General features: G+C 52.7%; 1 protein-coding gene and 1 long non-coding RNA gene across 4 annotated transcripts; one reads left to right on the top strand and one right to left on the bottom strand.

Moving 5' to 3' along the window:
• Positions 1-305: 305 nt before the first annotated feature.
• Positions 306-10593, bottom strand: CYB5R2 (cytochrome b5 reductase 2). Of its 3 annotated transcripts, XR_011995101.1 has the most exons (11): positions 10456-10593; positions 9392-9532; positions 9058-9130; positions 6487-6593; positions 6094-6223; positions 5407-5490; positions 4600-4685; positions 3295-3394; positions 2182-2405; positions 1183-1261; positions 750-870 (listed from the first exon to the last, which is right to left on the bottom strand). XR_011995101.1 is itself a non-coding variant. In XM_072725717.1 (9 exons), the coding sequence occupies exons 2-9, from the start codon at positions 9464-9466 to the stop codon at positions 2233-2235; spliced, it is 828 nt and encodes a 275-aa protein (XP_072581818.1). In that variant the 5' UTR covers positions 9467-9532; positions 10481-10587; the 3' UTR covers positions 306-2232. The 3 variants fall into 3 exon arrangements, 1 of the variants encoding a protein (XP_072581818.1); XR_011995102.1 differs by lacking the exon at positions 10456-10593 and having other exon boundaries at positions 9392-9550; XM_072725717.1 differs by having other exon boundaries at positions 306-2405; positions 10481-10587.
• Positions 10594-12022: 1429 nt separating this feature from the next.
• LOC140594404 (uncharacterized) lies at positions 12023-19436 on the top strand. Its single transcript, XR_011995099.1, has 3 exons — positions 12023-12279; positions 14835-15110; positions 15207-19436. It is a non-coding gene; the product is annotated as an uncharacterized lncRNA (long non-coding RNA).
• Positions 19437-19682: the final 246 nt, after the last annotated feature.

The raw sequence follows: 19682 nt of genomic DNA, 5'->3' as shown, positions 1-19682 counted from the left end.
TAATGTGCCTTTCTCCCTTCGCACAGCCACACTCAGCACACACGCACCGAGCACCTGCTGCGGGCACACTCCCGTACAGCCCGGAGTCAGAACAAACCCTGGTCCTCGAGCTGCCCAGGCACTCCATGCTGCCACGCTCCCCATCCCCTCGCCCCTCCGTGTGTGCAGGCTAAGCATGTTCCATGCTGGGCCAAGCAGAGCTGGAGATACAGGCATGAGTGTCAAGGTCCTTGTCAGAGGGTGCTGACAAGGGGTCGGGGGTACACCTCTGTTTCAAACAAGTGTGTGCTGAAAGTTACAGATGCTCCGACAGAAACTAGTTGTCATTTTTAATGGTGAGCTGGGGGAGGGGACAGGGAAGGCTTCCAGGAAGAGGGGCTACTTGGTTTTCAGCGATGAATCTGGTTCCCCAAGTACACCAGAGTGGGAAAAGGTGCTCCAGGCAAATGGCCTTGGAACATCCCAGTACATCCTAGCGAGTGCCCAAAGTTGCTAAGACTAGAGCAGAGTTTCCCAGCCTCTGCACCACTGTCACTTAGGGCTGGGTAATTTGTTGTGATGGCGCCCGTCTGGTGTGTTGTAGGATGGTGAGCAGCACTCTCTACTCCCTAGACCCCAGCAACACCCCTCCTCTGGTTCTGATAAAAATGTCTCCAGATTTTGCCAAATGTTCCCTGGGGGACAAAACTGCCCCTCATTGAGAACTACTGGGGCCACAAAATGGGGTAAAAGTGGGAAGCCCAGGAAAGGAAAAACCTGGTGATGTCAAGCTCGAGTCAGATCAGGACAGGCCCTGTGAGCCAGGTCCCTGTGAGGACACGGGTGGCCAGGTGGGAGCTCGTGAAAGCAGGGGACAACGCAGGGTAAAATCTGTGTTAGAGAAAAACATGAGGGTGGGCTCTTACTCCTCATACTGTGCCCAGTGGAGTATCTTTCCCCAAGCAGGGCTTTGCTGAGGGTGCACTGAATACACAGATGGGTAAAGGCTTGCAGCCTCTCCCCCCCATGCCCCCCTTCCTGCTGCACCCCATGCTCCCTCTGTGAGACCACCCATAGGCAGGGCACAGCTGCACTCAAATGAGTTCTCTAGAGCTGGCTCACCGTCTTCTGTGCCCCTCACACATGCACGTGCACACATGCACACACCCAGTGACACCCACTGCAGCAACAATACTACAATACCAGTTCTTGTGGAAAGGGAATGACTTGGAATTAAATGCCCAGGTCTGAACCCAGTTTCTCCACCTTCTGTTGGAATGACCTGGGGACAAAAACTTCGTCTTAGAGTCTCTCCTCAGCTGTAACTTGGAGAACAAAATCCCCACGGAATCTCTGGCTTGTTATGAGAACGATAGGAACTAAAGTGCAGGAAGCGTTTACCTGCTCGCAGGTAACGGAGCAGCGCGTCAGCCTGGCAGCGGACAGCCAAGGACATGGTGGTCATTGTATCGCTTGGGTTTAGCAATGGGAAGGATTGAGGGAATAACTCCTGGAGCCTAGTCTCATTTGAAGGTTCAGATGCTTCTGTGCTAACCACCACCCGCTGCCAGATCAGAACAGGACTTGGCATCCAGAAGCTAAGAAACCCAGGGCCCTTGCTTCCCTCTGTTGTGCAAAGCACAGGGAGTCCAGCATGGCTGGAGCCCGCCCGCCCTGTGGATTCGCGATGGCCCTAATGCCTTTTAACACCATTCCCATTTCAAGGGTCTCCTACAAAAGAAGGAAGAGTGCACATGAAGGGTGCCCGGGCCCTCTGGTAGGTCTGACTTTAGAACACTCTGGAGAGGGGAGAATTGAAGAGAGTTACTGGGAGTTGACATGACCCCACTTGGGTTCTTCTGGAATTTTCTGCTTTTGCCAGTTCTGACCTCCCTGGGACACACAGAAGGCTGTTCCCACGTAGGGCTGGCCAAGGCCCTCCAACTGCCTAGCTGGACCCCCACAGAGCCACATGTCCTGAGCTATCTGCTTTGTCCTGAAGTTGATTTCATTACACTTTGGGGAAAGACACTGAAATGGAATTCCTTCAAGCCTCCCAAGCTGGAGGCCTCTGAAAGCAGTCTGCTTCCAGCCCCCTGAACGCTGCTTAGGCCCACGCCCAAGAGAGGAGCCATGTGCCCCCGGTGCATTACAAGGCACTTGTGAACACATCCCTGTTTAATGCTGTGAGGCGGGACTCACTCTGAAATAGATGAAAGGGACCAGGCAAATTTGCTTGGAGCAAGGAAGGTATTAGTAAGTGAAAATCATCTCCTTGGTATAACCCAGTTTCTCCAGGTTAGGATGAGCAGCTGTCTGGATCAGGGGCATTGGGCCACACACCAGGATGAGCGTGGACTGCCCCGGAGGAGGGAGGTGCTCCTTGATCATGTTGGCCGTGATGTAGCCTGAGCTGTACTTCCAGCCTGAGAGTAAGCAGTAGTAGAAAAAAGCTGTGAGGGTGCCGGGTGAAGCCCCTGACCCCAAGCCTCCTGCCGCCCCCCTCCCAAAGAAGGGAGGCAAGGCTGCTCTCCAACACTTAGAAGTCTACACTGTTGTTCTCTGCAGAGAAGCGGGGAAGTTGAAGATGCGAGAGGCCCAGGAAGCTGTCTTCACTATGGACCCCAAATCCCATGCTCTGGGACTCTGAGGCCCCCAGGTGGTGTCTGGTGCACCAAGCATGGTCAGGGATGGAGGACACTACAGTGAGGTGCGGTGTGAATCAAGGCCTTGAGTTGGGACTGTGCCTGGTGGAGCAGGCCTCGGGGCTTGTGGCTTGGTTGGGGGGGGCACCCTCTTCTGGGCAGTGAGCTATGTGACAAGGCTGGCACAACTCACGAGGTAGGAGGGGCAGCCATGGAAGGCACAGGGCATGGGTGGCAGCTGGGTGCTGGCTAGGGTTGTAGCAGCGGGCTGGAGCTCAGCATATGAGGACTGCTGTCCAGGAGAGGCTGGGTGGTAAGGGGGCATGGTGTCCATGGCCATATTAGATGCAGGGGGGTGTGAATTCTCTGGGATGCCATGTTGAGTGTAGCATGGAGTCCTCAGTGTCCCTCGAGAACCTCCCGAGGTTCAATGTGCATATGGAGTGTTGCTGAGCTATCACACGCCTGCCCTTGATGGCTCTTACAAGCAGGTTGTTCCAAATCCTCTCTCCCTCAAGTTCCCTCCATTTCCCATGTGGAGACAGAGCTGAAGGTCTCAGCTCCCCCTCCCCCCCAGCCCAGTCCTAAGAAGCAAACAAACCCAGGGACTACTTCCTAAGGTGGGTCAAGGGTTGGAGCTAAACCACAATGGGGACAACAGGGAGCGTACCAACAGGAGGCCTGTCCAGGGTGTACCACAGGTCAAACTGGTCCGGGTGAGTTCTGGCAACTTCTTCAAGTTCCCGTCTCACCAAGATATCCTCCTCTGTCTAGAAAAGAAGCCCCATGAGCAAAGCCCCACCAGGGCTGGACCACTTCTCCCCACACTGGGCACCTGGGCCAGCCCATTTCTGCCCAAGCTGCCCCCACTCAGTGGGAGTGCTCTCACCCCACCCAGAACTTCTGGGGCCAAGGTTCTGTGGCAGCTCCTGCACCACCAGCCCTCTTTCCTGTGGGTGGAGGAGGTGGGAACCTCCGGCAGAGGCGATGACTGCCTTCCAGCAGGAAGACCAGGCAGGGCAGCCTCACTCAAGGTTCCCAGCACCCCGCCACCCCATCTACACTGAGCACCAGGTATAGCCACCCGGCTGGAACTCAGATGGAATCAGCCTCGTGTGCGCCCGGGATCTTCAGTGAAAAGTGCAAGCGGTGAAGGTGGTAACATATGAGGTACCACCTAACGTAACAGCAGTGGAGAGCTAAAGCAGAGGAACACAAAAGGTTGGAGCTTCATTTGGGGAAAGGGATCAAAAACCAAAGAAACTTCTCAGGAGCTCAGAGGTACTGCACAGAGGACCTGGATCTTAAAACTCTTCACGATTCTTAATGCCAACAATTCCACTTCTGGGATTCTACTTAAGAAAATAACCTAAAAGGCAACAGGCCTAGGCAATATCATTCATTTGGTCTTTTACAACTGTGAAAACTGGAAAAAAAAAATGTGAATGCAGAAGTTAGAGTAAATTATGGTACAACTTGATACAGACAAAAATATAGAATTTTGATGGGAAGAAAATGCTTGTGTGGTAATAATGAAAAAACAAAGCAATATATAACTAATTGTAACTATACGGCATGTATAAAGAAAAGACAGAAAAGATGTCAAATATTTATATACTTCCGTATTTCCTGAAATTTCTACTGCAGGCATCTATGATGTTATACGCACAAAAACAGAACTACACATTAAGAAAGGAAGGACAGCTTAGTTCATAGGGTGGGGGAGACAGTTAAAAAAAATGAGAAATCAGGCCTGGACTTAAAAAAAAAAAAAAAAGCCAAAAACAAGTGGGAAACCAGGCATAGACTCCTTTACTCCTTCACAGCCACCCCTGGCCGAGCCCAGAAAGCACCCTTGTGGCTACAGACACCCCAGCAGCTAGAGCTCAAGCAGGGAAAGGACATATGTGAAGTGCCACTCAGCAAACATTCCAGCCTACCGCTCCGAGCTTGGGTTCCCCTGGGCAGAACTGACCTGGTTGGCAAAGATGAGGGACATCCTAGTCCTGTCGTTGGGGTTCTTGGTGATGTGGCGAATGAGCTGCAGCATGGGCGTGATCCCTGGAACAGCAGCAGGCAGGACACAGCTAGGGGCTCTCCCCCACTCTCTGATGCCCATGAGCCCTGGCCTGCAGGCCCTTAACAGCTTCCTTAGCTCCAATCCTACTTTTCTCGTGCCTGCCCCCAAAACTCAAAGTGGAAAACCCCCTTCATTTTGGTTTTCCCTTCTAACGCAGCAATAAGTCCAAAGCCCTTTCTCGTGTTCACGTGGCAAGATGGAAGGAGCACTGGCTCTAAACTGGCTGCGTTTCACACCCAGCCTCCCCATTTGCCGTCTGAGCAGGGTGAGTGCAGTGCCTGTCTGAGCCTTTAGTGTCCATGTATGTACAACAGAATTAATGACAAGTAAATGTGGTTGTTTTTAAAGCGCCTATTATGGTGCCTGGCACGTTGTAGGCATCCGTACACATTGGTTCTATTCTCTCAGATATTTATTTTCAAGGGATGAGGAGTATCAGGCTTGACCTGGATCCAAGAGCCCTTGGGGGACCATGTTTGGGCCTATTTGGCTCGATCCCCAGACTCCCCATGTTCCCCGGCCTGACTTCCTGGGCTAGCCACCCTGTTGGGTCAGGGGAGCAGGGCATGTGGGGTCAGTTTCCAGGCCTGTCATCAACCCTGCACCTGCATCTAAAACAGCCATGGAAGGATCTCCTCTAGGATCAAATGACTCTAAGTTCCAAAGGCCCACCCTGTGGACAAAGCCCCAGAAGCCTCTTACCTGTGCCCCCAGCGATCATTCCCAGGTGACTGACCAGCTTCTTTTCAGGCTCACTTGTTTTGTATGGCTTGATTGAAAAGTTCCCTGGAAACAAAGAGGACCCCTCTGACTTCTGGAGCTCTTGCCTGAGAACTTGCCAAAGATCACTGGCTCTTCTTGGGACTCCCCGGTGGAAAGTCCACTCGAGGAAGTGGCCACACCATTCTCAACCAGAGAAGCGAGTCAAGGTGGCCCCTCCACCAGCTCCACTGCCCTGGTGCATGAAGTGGAAATAGACCCTGGGCTTCCTTGAGGACTCACTGAACCTCTTCTTCTTCGGAGGGAGGAGGGAGGCCTCACACAGCACTCTGCCACCACAGTGAGTGAGCGAGTCAGTGGTGATGTGTGCATAAATAAACGAGTGTGGATGCCATCGATCCAACCATCCACTGTGCAGCATTAGGAGGCACCTTTTATGTATCAGGCATCGTGCTGGAGATCCAGTCTCCATGAGGAAACACCCCAGCACTCCCCTGCCTTAATGAAGCTTACAATCTCATCAAGTGTGTGTGCTATGAGTGAACCTATGAAGACTTAAGGACAAGTCCACAGGACCCAACCCTGAGAAGTTTTCTATAACAATGGAACAACCACAGGAATCTTCTTCCTTCCAGCGGGAGGTCCGGTGTGACACTCCCACCCCCATACCTGGCCCATTATAGAAGAGGCGACCAGTTGGCCCTCGAAAAAGGATGGTGTCCCCAATTTTCATGTTCTCCAAATACTGAGTCATCTTCCCCCCTTCTGGATAATTGGGGTGCACATTTTTGAAGTAGACCTGAAAAATAAGGCAGCCTGATTTTTATACCATCAGACCCGAGACCACAGCTGCATACAATTCAAAATTCCATTTGCCACTGGAGAAAATCCTTGGCATTCACAGTTGCTCTAAGCAGCCCTGAAGACTTCACCAAGTCATCAGCTGCACAGTTAAATGACCCTTCTGGAAAGGCCTTCCCAGGGTATGTGTCCCTTCTCCACCCTACCACCTTTAATAGGTGTGTGAGGGTGAAGCAGCTGGACAGGGTGGGCCCCACTTACCTTTATAATCAAGTCCACAAAGCCTCGGTCATCATCACTGGACACAGGCGTGTAAGCCCTGACCACCATAACGCCATCAATTTTGGCCAAGAGATGGACATAGTTACCTACAGAAAAGGCCTCCAATGTTAAATCTGAGCACAGCCAGCCTCAACAGGACCCGGGGTTCCCATAAAGGACTGAGCTTCAGGGAGGTGAACACACAGTCTGGCAGGGTGCCCAGGAGCAGGGCCAAGCAGGGAGGGGCCTCAAACCAGGACGCCTGGGTCCTAGGCCTGCTCTTGTCACGCTGCATACTACCCTGGGCAAGTCACTTGACCCCACTGGGTGGATGGCGATGACATGCCTGCCCTGCCTCCATCCCAGTGGAGCTGTGAGCTTCACGTGCATGCTTACTGTGTCAAGGGACTCTCCAGAACAGGAAGAGCTTGGTAATGTTGGAGGCTGAGTATCAGAAGTAACAGAAAGGTATGTTCCCCTTTTAGAGCAAAATATCTTGCCTTCACAAAATCATTTCTTCCTGAGCTGGGTGGATCACTGCAGTCTGTGAACGAATCACCGCCCCCTGGTCTGCCTCGTGCTGCCCAGCACAGGGCCAGCCTAGGCTCACAGGCACGCTGGGTCCCAGGACTTGGACACCACAAACCAGGAGTTCTAGAAAGAATACTGTGTCTTCTAGGCCTATGGCTCTGCTTGGGGGGCAGCAGTAAAGTTTTGAGCCGTGGAATTCTGCTCCTCCGGCGTGGAACCAAATGGACCAGGGATGGCCACACAGCCGTGGATCATGTCACTACACCCCAGTGCCCCAGGATGGGCAGGGCCACTCAGGCTGCTGCTGGTTCTAAGGTGGGACACTTCGGTGACCACAGCAAAGAGTGGAGCGGGCAGGAGTGCCAGCAAGAGCTGCCAGGAGACAGAGGCGAGACGAAGCTCTGTGCCATCAGAGGGAGTAGAAACTGATGCGGGAAAGATGGGACATGCAGCTGGAAAGGGGGGGGGGAGGGGGAGAGGAGAGGAGCTGCTTGGGAGTGTAAGCCCTGGGAATCCTTGCCGCTGTCTCTGAGGAGGCCCTAAAGCCTGAGCTACAAATGCTCCAGGTTAAGAAGGGCCAGGACTTGGGACGCCTGGGTGGCTCAGCAGTTGAGCGTCTGCCTTTGGCTCAGGGTGTGATTCCGGGGTCCTGGGATCCAGTCCCGCATCAGGCTCCTTGTGGGGAACCTGCTTCTCCCTTTGCCTCTCTGTCTCTGTGTCTCCCATGAATAAATAAATAAAATCTTTTTTTTTTTTTTTTTTAAAAAAGAACAGGCCCTATACCAGAATTAAGCTGAAGAAAGGACAAGCCCAGCGACTCTGGCTGTGGCCTGGCTGTGCATCCAGAACAGGCAGAAATAAATGCCTGAGGCAGCTTCCTCCTGAGAACAAAGGTGAACCTGGAGACCTCAGAAAGGCTCTTTCAGATGCAGCCAACCTGGGCGCAGTCCCCAAGAAAATGGGGCTGCCCTGGCAGGCCCCATATCCCACCTACTTCATTTCAGCTGAGCTGGGAAGCTCTTGTAGCCGAGTGTCTGAGAAGCCTCTGAACTGCCTCTGCACCGCCTACATCAGGGCGAAGGAGGGCGTGAGTGACAGCAGATTCTAAGAAATTCTATTTCTCATTGTCTTTCATTCTTTTAGCCTTCTGGCCAACAGGACTGACCTCACAGGCCAGGCAGAGGGCTGGAAGGCAGGCTGACACCGAGCTCTCATGAATGGAGACAGAGAAAGCAGGAGGCTCAGGGGCCAGGCTGGTTGCCTGGTGGGTAATTTCATGACCTGACAGGAGAGGTCAAGGTCCTGCGTCCTACACACACAGGACAAGTAGGTCATGGATTAGGGTCTCCACCAGGCTGGCAAGCAGCACTGGCAGTCTGTACAGAGCTCTGAATCCCCAGGCTGTGGACCCAGCAGAGGTTTTCCACTTTCCTAAGGGGACTTGGGCATCTGGTGGTGTCACAGACTAGAAGTGGGATAACTCAGAGTCTAGGACCGCTAGGACTGGTTATTCACAATGGTCCCTCCTTGTGTGGGTCTAAGGTCCCTGCTGAAAAGACATACCGTGCAGGGAAGAAAACACCTGACTCCCTCCTTGCCTCCCCACACATTTTGGGCCTTTCTCCCATCTATAGGTGACATGAGCTCCTTCCATCCCCCACACGTATAGCACTTTGCACTTTCTCAGTTTTCACATCCATCAGTCACTTTACCTTCAGAACCCAAGAGGCAGGTAGGCCTGGAAAACCTCATTTCATAGATCAAGGCTCAGAGAGGTTGAAGGACTTGCCTAAGGTTGCCCAGAAGGAGCCTGTGATGAGATATTAGACCTTCTGATTCTAGATTCACTTCTTTTCCATGCTCACTTGAGACATCACTTCTGTGTCAGCCCAAATCAAACAATGAGAAAGAAAATGGACAGTCCCCAAACCCATTTCCCTACATCTCTGAGCTCACCTATCTTAGGAAAGGTATCAGGACAATCTCCACACCCCAAGTGCCTGCAAGGCCCAGTCCTGGTGATAACCCGATTCCACTCACCTATAGGAAGCCCCAAGACATGGTCTGATGAGGGCAGCCCAAAACGGAACCTCCAGGTGTTGTGGCTGATTTGCTATAAAACAGAAAACAAAGCTGGCTCTGTCAGCTTTACAAAAGCCTTTCTGGGCAACTCAGATGCCTGGGAAAGGAGCTCCACTTCGTAGTCTCCCACGTACACGTACACACACACACACACACACGCAGTGCGAGGCAAACTGGAGGGCATGAAAGGCCTGTCCCACTGCTCTGCCTTCCCAGCCAGCACATTCCCCACCACTCTTGTCCTCTTCTCTCTCACAGGCCGACAGTGGAGGGGATGGGCTGACTCCATTACCTCCTTCTCAATCAAGGGCAGCGGGTACTTGGCTTCAGAGTCCTGTAAGGTGATCTGTTTCCTCCTTGAGTTCATGTTCCTCAAGGCCAACAGGACCACTGTGACCCCAATGACAGTGATGGCAAGGAGCAAGGATGGGTCCTAGCCAGACACAATGTGAGCAGGGCAGTTCAGGTCCTGGGCAGGACAGTGCTCAGGCACAGCAGCACCCTCCCCCAAGGGCACAGAAGAAGCTGGGCTGTGCCCAGAAAAAAAAAACCAGACAGAGGGAAAGGTAATAAAACAGAATGCAGGGCGCCTGGTTGCCTCCAGACAGCTGGGCGCAGCTCATGATCTCAGGGTCCTGGGATCCAGCACGGCTCCCTGCTCAGCCGGCTTCCCCCACCCCCCCCCCCACCCCCCCCCACCCCCCCCCCCCCCCCCCCCCCCCCCGCCTCCATGCACTCTCTGTCTCAAATAAATAAAATCTTAAAACAAAAGCAGAATGCAAGCTGAGCCTATGGTGGATCTGGAGGGTAAAGAGTAATCAGCTGCAAATCAGACAAAGCCAGGCCGAATTAATGTCACCAGGCCCTTCCTATTCATCTGTCTCCAATCTGGTATATCCAAGGGTGCAAGTGTGCAAGTCCTGGGAGTCCCCTCCTTGAGGTGATGGCATTCCTTTTTTTTCCTTTCTTTCTTCCTTCCTTTTTTTTTTTTTTTTTTGAGAGAGGGAGATCGAGGTGGGGGGGCAGGAATGACAGGGAGAGAGAATTCTAAGCAGACCCCACTGCCCAGCACCTCAGTCTGATGTGGGGCTCTATGTCAGGACCCTGGGATCATGACTTGAGCTGAAATCAAGAGTGGGAAGCTTGACCCACTGAGCTACTCAGGCACCCCGGATGGCACTGCTTCTAACCCACAATCTAAAATGAATGTCCCAGCCCCCCAAGACAAAACTAATGAGGGGGATAGGCGCTGTGGCCTCCAGCAGGTGGTTGCTGCAGAGAGCTAGGCAGAGGATGGGGCTCACTACCCCGCTACCCCCCAACCAGGTTCGGGCGGGCGTGGGCTGGAGTGAGTACCTCCGACTTGGGGGTGCTCCAGTACCTTAGCGCCTCCGGACACAGCGGCACCCTCCGGGGCAGGCGAAGGAGGCCCCGACGCTCACCTGCAGCCCCTCAGGCGGGCTCTCGGCCCCGCCCCGGCCCCGCCCCGGCCCCGCCCCGGCCCCGCCCTCGCCCGCCAGGCCCGCCCGGGGCCCCGTCGGACTCCCGCGGCCTCGCCCCGCCGCGCCCCGGGCACCCACCCGGAGGGAGACGCCGAACATGTCGTAGTGCGGCCGGATGCTGGGCCGCGGCGCGTCGGGGCTCCCCTGGCGGACCGGGAAGGCCTGGCCGACGCCGGAGAGGCGCTCGGCTGGCAACGCGCTCCCGGCCGCTCCCGCGCAACCCCCGTGACCCCTCCTCGCGCCCCGCGCCCCACAGCCCCCGCCCCCTCTGCGCACCCCCATAACCCCTCCTCGTGCCCCGCGCCCCGCACAGCCCCCGCCCCTCTCTGCGCAGCCCCCCCGTAACCCCTCCGCACCCCGCACCGCCCCCGCCCCCCTCTGCGCAGCTCCCCGTAACCCCTCCTCGCGCTCCGCGCCCCCCAGAGCCCCAGAGCCCCCGCCCCCCTCTGCGCACCCTCCGTAACCCCTCCGCACCCCGCACAGCCCCCGCTCCCCTCTGCGCACCCCCCGTAACCCCTCCTCGCGCCCCGCGCCCCCCAGAGCCCCCGCCCCCCTCTGCGCACCCTCCGTAACCCCTCCGCACCCCGCACAGCCCCCGCTCCCCTCTGCGCACCCCCCCGTAACCCCTCCTCGCGCCCCGCGTCCCGTACCGCCCCCGCCCCCCTCTGCGCACCCCCCATAACCCCTCCTCGTGCCCCGCGCCCCGCACAGCGCCGGCCCCCCTCTGCGCACCCTCCGTAACCCCTCCTCGCGCCCCGCGCCCCCAGAGCCCCCGCCCCCCTCTGCGCACCCCCCGTAACCCCTCCTCGCGCCCCGCGCCCCCCAGAGCCCCCGCCCCCCTCTGCGCACCCTCCGTAACCCCTCCGCACCCCGCACAGCCCCCGCTCCCCTCTGCGCACCCCCCCGTAACCCCTCCTCGCGCCCCGCGTCCCGTACCGCCCCCGCCCCCCTCTGCGCACCCCCCGTAACCCCTCCTCGCTCCCCGCGCCCCCCAGAGCCCCCGCCCCCCTCTGCGCACCCTCCGTAACCCCTCCGCACCCCGCACAGCCCCCGCTCCCCTCTGCGCACCCTCTTGACCCCTCCCCGCGCCCCGCGCCCCGCACAGCCCCGGTCCCCTCCGTGCACCCCCGTAACCCCGCCCTGCGCCCCGCACGCGCACAGCACACACCCCGCCCCCCCCCCCCCCCGCCGGCCCCGCAGAGCAGAGCTCTCCGCACGCGCCAAGCGGCGTGACCAGGGGGGCCTGGGCGCCCCGTTCGCAGGGGCCGTCCCGCGCGTGTTCGTGCCGTCTCCCTCCCGCCCCTCCCAGCGCTCTCTGAGCCGCCCGACCGAGAACTTCCTCTCTGCGCCTTGTCCGAGCTGTGCCCAGGTGGGAGAAAGGGAGAGGGGCGCCCCAGTGGGAGGAAGGGGGGTGCTGGTGAAAGGAGCGGGGTCCAGGCCGGCTCGGGGAGCACGGGGATGTATTCGTTGGACGCGCATAGTGAGCTCCTCCGGGGGCCTGGCCCAGCGCTGGGTGCTCGCCCGACGGGTGTGGAGGAGTTAAGTCCTGTTCAAAGCGCCCGTCGATGTATCCTCTACTGGGAGAGAGGTGACAAGTCCCCAACACCAGATCCGCAGGAGGCCGAATGGCAGGCATAGACGGTTACGGGGGTTCATCGCAGCACATGTCAGAACCCCGGTAAGCCCCTCCCCATGGGTACTCCCGGTGCTGGCGGCTAAAGTAATCCCTGCCGCTGGGCCTGAGGGAAACCGAGAAGCCAAGAAATGGATTCCCGCCCCAGCCCCAGCCCCAGCCCCAGCCCCAGCCCCCGACACACGCCAGCACAGGCGCATACTTAGTGGACACCTCCCTATTATTGTAAGATATCTTCATTAGTGACAATCTAATAAGTGTTCAGTGATGGCTTGTGAACCTAATAGCTGAGAAGTTTGAACATCCTTCCTATGTGTATTTCCCATGGTGGTTTTTTTTTTTTTTTTCCTGAAAAAAATACCTGCTCATGACTTTTGGCCGTTTTTCTCTTGGGTTGTCTTTCCTTACTAATTTTTAGGGGTCTTTTATATATCAGACACCACTTCTTTGTCAGTTATATCAGTTACAAATATTTTCTCCTGGTATGCAACTTTCTCCCCTCCCTCCCTCCCTTTCTTTTCCTCCCTTCTTTCCTTCCTCCCTCCCCTTCTCTCTGTCTTTTGATGAATTGCAGGGTTTTTTTTTCTTAAAAAGATTATTTATTTATGAGAGACATAGAGACATAGGCAGAGGGAGAAGCAGGCTCCCTGCAGGGAGCCCCATGCGGGACTCCATCCCAGGACCCCAGGATCAGGACCTGAGCCAAAGGCAGACGCTCAACCACTGAGCCACCCAGGTGCCCCTGAATTTGTAATTTCAATGTAGTCAAATGCATCAATCTCCAATCTTTTGCCTTTATGGTTAGTGCTTTGTGTGGCTTGTCTAGTCCTATGCAAGATCATAAAGATACTATTTTTTCTGACAAGACTTAAAAGTTTTTCCTTTAACAGTTACGCCTCTCAACCCCCTGGAACTGATTTCTGTATATGATGCAAAGCAGGGATCCCACTTAATTTTTTCCATGTGGATAATGTGTTGTGTCAGTAATACTTGTTGACTTACTCATGCCTGGTCACTAACCTGCAATGCCACCCCTGTCATGTATCAGTTTTCATGTATGTCTGAGTCTGGTTCTGGTCTTCCTACTCCCTTTGATCTGGTGGCCCAACCCCTCTGCCAGTACCATACTGCTCTAATTACAGTAGTTTATTACGACTGTTTGTATCTTTCACTCCTACATTCTTTGGGTCTCAGTTCAAATATCACTTCTCCCTTAGAGGTGCCTAATCCAATCCTCCAATTAAGTCGATGTACACATTATATTCTATTCATGTCTTTTAACTTCAGTTTGTAATTATACATCTTGTATATTTAATTGTTAAATGGTTGACTCTTGTGCTAGTCTAGAAGTCCCATTATGGCAGAGACCTTGTTTCTCCAGGGCTGAGCACAATTGACTGTCACACATTTAATAAATATATAATGAATGAATGAATGAATGAATGAATGCCTCTCTGTGCTGCAACATTTAGCACTTCGCCCGGCACATGGGAGATGCTCCTGGAGAAGGAGCAAGAACAGTCCTTTCCATCAGTGCCCCTTTTTTGCTTAATTTGTTTCCATAAGACATGTCAGCAGATGACATACTCTGTATCTTCCCTATTTGCTTACTCTTTCCCTCTACTACAGTGTAAGCACCAGGAGGACAGGACTTGCTCTGTCTGGTTTAGGTCCTGTTGTTTCCCAAGCCTCCGATCAGTGCCTGGCAATTGGTAGGGGCTCGATAAACATTTATTGAATGAATGAGTGAATGAAGAATGAACTTAATTTTCTCCCTCCGATTCAATCAATTGTTCTTTGTTTTTGGCTGTGGAATCATTGGGCACGTCAGTTTTTCCTGTGGCTCTCTTAGTGGTTGCCTCTACCCTCCATTCCCCCTTCTTATTTTCCCTCCGTGTTACCGGAGAGGCAGCAGACATCCCCCTTGGTTAACCTTTGGGGCAGGATAAAAGGCAGGCGTTTGTCTGGGCTCTCGGAATTCCAAGAAGGCAGTGCTTCCCCTCTCTCCTCGGCACCCCTGCACACTCTGGCTGTGCCCCTTGCATGCCCATGTTCCGCCTGGTTTGGCTCATCCTTTACTACTTTGCTGAAACAGACTGTGAGCTCATGTCTCGCTGTCTCAATCTGCAGCTTGGTAATAGGGCCTGGCAAAGAGGCGGTGCTCAGAGAGTGCTGAAAAAAAGAATGAATGTCTGTTGTCACTGTTTTAGGATGTAGGAGACTGACCCACAAGACAGCTTCTCCAGTGGGGGGACCAGCCACCTTCACTACTGAGATTCCCCAAGAGCCACGTCGAAGCTCCAGGAGCCTTTGCTCTCTCAACAATGTCCAGACTGTTGTGGCCTTTTCATTAGCTTTTTGACCTTGACAATGATTTCTTTCCATTTTGCCCCTGAACAGATGACCACCTAGTAAGTCTACATTGTGGTAGGTTGGATAATGCCCTTCCCCAAACATGCCCACATCCTAAAACCCAGAACTTGTGGATGCTGCCTTCTATGGCAAAAGGGGCTCTGTTGCTGTGAGTAACTTCAAGATCTCAAGATGAGACTATCCTGGATTGTCCGGTGGGCAGGATGTGATCGCAATATTCCTTTTAGGAGGGATGCAGCAGGAGACAAGAAGGCAATGTGATGCCAGAAGCAGCCCTTGGATGACACATTTTGAAGATGGAGGGAGGGTCTCCAAACCCAGAGATGCAGGTGGCCACTGGAAGTGGAAAAAGGCAAGAGAAAGCATTCCTCCTGAGAGCCTTTGCAAGGGACCCGCCCTGCTGATACCCTGACTTTAACCTAGTGGAACTGATTTTATACTCCCGGCTTCCAAAACTATAAGAGGATGATGCATTTGTGCTGTTTGAAGTCAGCAAAGTTGTGGTAATTCATTATAGCAGCAATGGTAAACTAATACACTCAATGAACTATTATTTTTGTCTCATAGGGCTTGTTTGTTTATACTTGGATTTCTTCCAGGAACAGATTTCCCGTGATTTGGATCAGAAAAGCCAGGAAGTGCTCCTGTGCTCTGGTGCCAGTGCTCTTGCTGCTCCGGCTGTGTGACTCCCTTCTGCTGCGAACCACCTTCCTCAGCAGCCTCCTGCTCCTGGCCGTGTCTTCAGCTTGTTTTCCTCGCCAGGCCACAAGAGCGGCCCACTCACTCCATCCCTTCCTCCTCACCCTGTCGCTGGCCTGTGCTTTGTGCATTGTGTGAAAATGTCATCCTGAACAAAGGGTCTCAGCAGAAAAATCCCCGTTGACTGGGGTGAGCTTTGAGAGAACACTGATGAAACACCTAACCAGCTCCAAACAGCTGATGCCATGAATGTAAAACATTGCTTGAATTGGAGTTTCCTTGGTTTTCCTCTTCAAGGATTTTAAACTAATGTGTATTGTGTATTGATACCCCCACAATGCCCTGAAGGTGGGCAGAGAGCAATAGTAACACTTTGCTTTCCCAGCCTTGATTTGTATCACAGAAATGTGGCATGGGAAACCTTGCATAGGCCTGATGGAATAAGACTGTATAAAGGCAAGAGTCTTGAGACACCGGGAATGAGCCGAATTTGCCAGAAACAGGTGTGTTTGGGAAGAGTCAAAAGAACAGCTTGCCGAGTCCTCTGCCCTGTTGCCCTCCCCATACCCAGGGGGCCCCTCCTGAGCAGCTACATCTGCAGAGATATGCCAGCAAAGCTAGTGAAGCCCTCTCCAGTGTTTAAAGCAGTTGCTTCAACTCTTCCCAAACTGCATCTATTGTGGGTGGAGGGCAGGGTTAGAGCCTCCAGAGGGTAGCAATTTGTGAGTTTGCAGCTTGGACTGTGGGGACAACAGGGAATTAATGGGGCAGCAAATGCAGTTTCTAGGGCAGAGGTCCACCTGCACAGATGGGTTGGGGCTGCTAGCCTGTGGCCGGTAGCCTCAGACCTATAACAGAGGACAAGGTGGGCCTTTAGGAAGTGGATGGGGTTGGGCAGGGTAGGGAAGTGTACCACATGTTCAAGAAACAAAGGGAAGCATGTCCTTCTCCTCTTGGAACATAACCAGAACTTTGGTTGCTCATGGACTTCCAGAGGCACACGTGTCTACTATGTGGGGGCACTGGGCGAGCCTCATTACAACCCAGGGCATTATTTATAAATGTGTGATTGAGGACAGTAGGAAACACTTGAGTCTGACCACATTGATTAGAGTGCCGGATTCTGTGGACGGCTCTACCCTGTGTCTGTGGTTAAGCAATCTACGGCCCGAGCCATTGTCTTATAGTCTACCCTAAAGATAGATAGTATTAACCTGATATATGTCTGTATGGAGCCTGAGAGAAGGGAAATCAGACAGAAGGGCTGCACCACTTATTTGGGCAAAGAACGTGGTCACTGAGCTTCAGTTTCTTCATGTGTAAAATTAGGGTCAATAATACTGCCTACTTCTCAGGTTTATTGAGAGGCTTGTAAGAAATAATGCATATAAGTGGTTTGGCCCAGAGTACATAATAAATGCTGACTCCTATTAGCTTTTACCTATGCAATCACCTGAGTTAGGGACCTGGGAGTCATTTTTGTATGTGTGATTTTTTTTTTCTTTCTTCCATTTTAAACCTAGTTGGTCATCCAAGCTTGTTGATTCCGTAACACAGTGTTTCTTGAACCTGTTTTTCCCTCCTGTCACTCTTGTAGTCCCCATCATATTTCTTCTGGCCTCTTGTTTCTGTGAATCTCTTCAGCTGTTTCCTGCCTCCATTCTCTCCTGCCATCCATCCATCCTGTTGACTTCTGCCAGATTAATAATTCCTCTTTAGTACAAGTCTGATCTTTTTGTTTCTCCTCCACACTCAAATGGCAATCATTCCCAGACAGAGTCCAACCTTCTTTCTACCCATCACAGCTGGGATTTGAGCTGTAATTTCAAATAATCTCCCTTCAGCTCCCCCTGCCAAAGCACCAGCCACACAGAACTGCACTTTTTGCCTTAGTCTTTCTGACCCTTCATTCCTGCCACCTTCCCTGAATGACGTGCCTTCCCTTCTCTGCTTTCCTGAAAAGCTTCTGATTCCTTTAAGAGCCAGCATACGTGTCTAATCCTGAACTAGGCCTTCCCTGATACTCCTAGGAAGCCACTCACTCCTCCATGCTCCGTCTGCACTAATGCTCACATCTGTTATAGCATTTCTCCCCCTGTACTGGGGCAGCTGAACATGGCTCTCGAAGCCTTTGAGCGAAATCAGGGGTTGGGTTTTATTTGCTTTTGCATCCCCACCTAACTATAAGTTCAATGAGAAGATGGTGCTCAATGAAGACTTGTGCATGACCATATAAAAGAATGAATGAAATGAGTGATTGATCATACGGTAGGGGAGGGTGGCACAGCACCAGAGTGGTGTGGAATTGGCCACTGGTTCTCCAAGACAGGTGGCATGGAGGTAGGGGAAAAATCACCAGGCTTATCTGAACTAGGTCCATGCCCTGTCTCACTTAGCAGTGCGTGACTCTCACTTCAATTTTATAAGCCTCAGTTTCTTTTATTTTTCTGGGTATGGGGTAAGTCCTCATTTTTTCACACCACATGGGCAGTGTGAGAAGCAGTTGACGGAGGTGTAAGAGGAAGGAGTCTGTGAAGTACCACAGGCTATAAGGTTTCAAAGATCCTTGTGTGAGGGCTTGTTGCAGCCCCAGATGACTGCCCCCAGCCCATGGTTGTGCACACCCTGGAGGCAGGCAGCCCTTGGCTTCTCTCAGGCAGATGGATGAATGTATGAATTAAACTGAAGCAGATTGGCCAGCTGCAGTGATGCCAAATCATTCCACAGTGATGCTGTAGGAGGTAGGGTGCAGTACAATGTGCTTGATGGACCTTTTCTGGTAAGACAAAAAAGGAGCCTTAAATAGACCCAATGAAGATGGGAGGCACATGGAGTATGGGTGCTTGGACTTCCCTCCAGGGGGAAACAGCCTGAAGTTTGGGTAGCTGGTCACCATGTGGGATGGTGTCTGACTCACCCTTGTGTTGCAGGTGCCCAGCATGGCACCAGGTGGATGTGGGCCTCAGGGAGGATTTCCTAAGTGACTGTTGTTCAATCTGCAGTCTTGTTGGGGCTGGAAACAAGGAAAGGCTGGCCTACAGACAAATCTTCAGTAGGCTTCCAGAAAAAGAAGAGGGCCTCCATTGTGAAGCTAGACACAATGGACAAGCTTGGCATTGGCTCTTGAATCCTCCCCTATTTCTCTGACTTGTAAAGGGAAAGAAAATTCAGTCCAAAGCCCATACTCCATGCCCAAAACATCTATGGCCAACCACCAAATAGCATTATGAACCTGAAGATCTAGCAGGGCTTTGGCAGCCACAGTGACATGCCTAGTGGCCAGGCTGCTGCACAGAAGGGAGACTGAGGGCTCTTACCTGAGGGGTGTATTAGGCCAAATCATGGATTCTTGCATTCATCACCCAGGCAGCTGCATGCTGTTCCCTGGAAAATCAGAGGAAAAGGAATCTCCAGATATGGCCTCATTAAAATATGTGGGGTTACGAGGTAACTCTCTAAGGAGCCCTGGGATCAGAAGGTTAGCAAAGCCACCATTTTGGCCATTGCAATGGAAGCAACAGCCAACCCTTCCAGTGGTATGGCAAGGCTCTAGTGAATGTTCTCTTTTCTATGTATATAAAAGGTTCTGGGGCTCAGAAACATGAAGCAATCTAGTCTGCCTGACATCACTGATGAGTTAAGAGCTCTAATGGGAACATAATCAAGTCTTGCAGCTTCATTTTAATGTCAGCACAGATTATAGCTATGCCCATTAGTCATCTGTAGGAACTCACTCAGAGGCACAGTCCCCAGCCCCTGTGCAGCTTGCCTATCCAGGTCAGCTGAAATGACTCAGTAGGGTGCAAAGGGCATGGATTCAGTAGAAGAATGTCTCTGTCTTCTAAAATAAAAAAATCTCTACTAGTCTAATTTTTAAAAATAAGGATTTAATAGAGGGGCACCTGCCATGTTCTGGGCACTGCAGTGGGAGCTGGGGATAGAATGATAGATAAATCTTGCTGAGCATTGTAATGAGACTCCTCAGAAAACACTGGACCTGGTTTAGGCTGGGGAAAAAAAATGGCTTTTCTGACTGCACCCCCATGGTGGTCAAGAGAAGGAGCCACTGCCGCCACACCTTGCAGAGATTTTCTACCTAAGGCATCTCTGCATCATGAGGTCCAAGAAGACAGGACAAAAAGACTCAGATTGCTTCTAGCTTCTATGCCTTCTCATTAAAAGGAATATTCTCTCTCAACACTCTACGTTCCATGTGTCAGTTTATAAAACTAAAAAAAAAAAAAAAAAAAAAAACCTAAAAATAAGATGCTTGAACTTTCTCTCGACAAACTGTCAAAATGGCAAACTCTAAGTTTCCCAACCCCCTCCTAGGCTTGCTCCACTCACCATATTTTCCACATAGACCAGGATGTGGC

This window comes from Vulpes vulpes, chromosome 11 (assembly GCF_048418805.1).
Source record: "Vulpes vulpes isolate BD-2025 chromosome 11, VulVul3, whole genome shotgun sequence".
Taxonomy (NCBI): domain Eukaryota; kingdom Metazoa; phylum Chordata; class Mammalia; order Carnivora; family Canidae; genus Vulpes; species Vulpes vulpes.
Note: the sequence above shows the minus strand (reverse complement) of the source record. Positions and strands in the feature narration are given on the sequence as shown.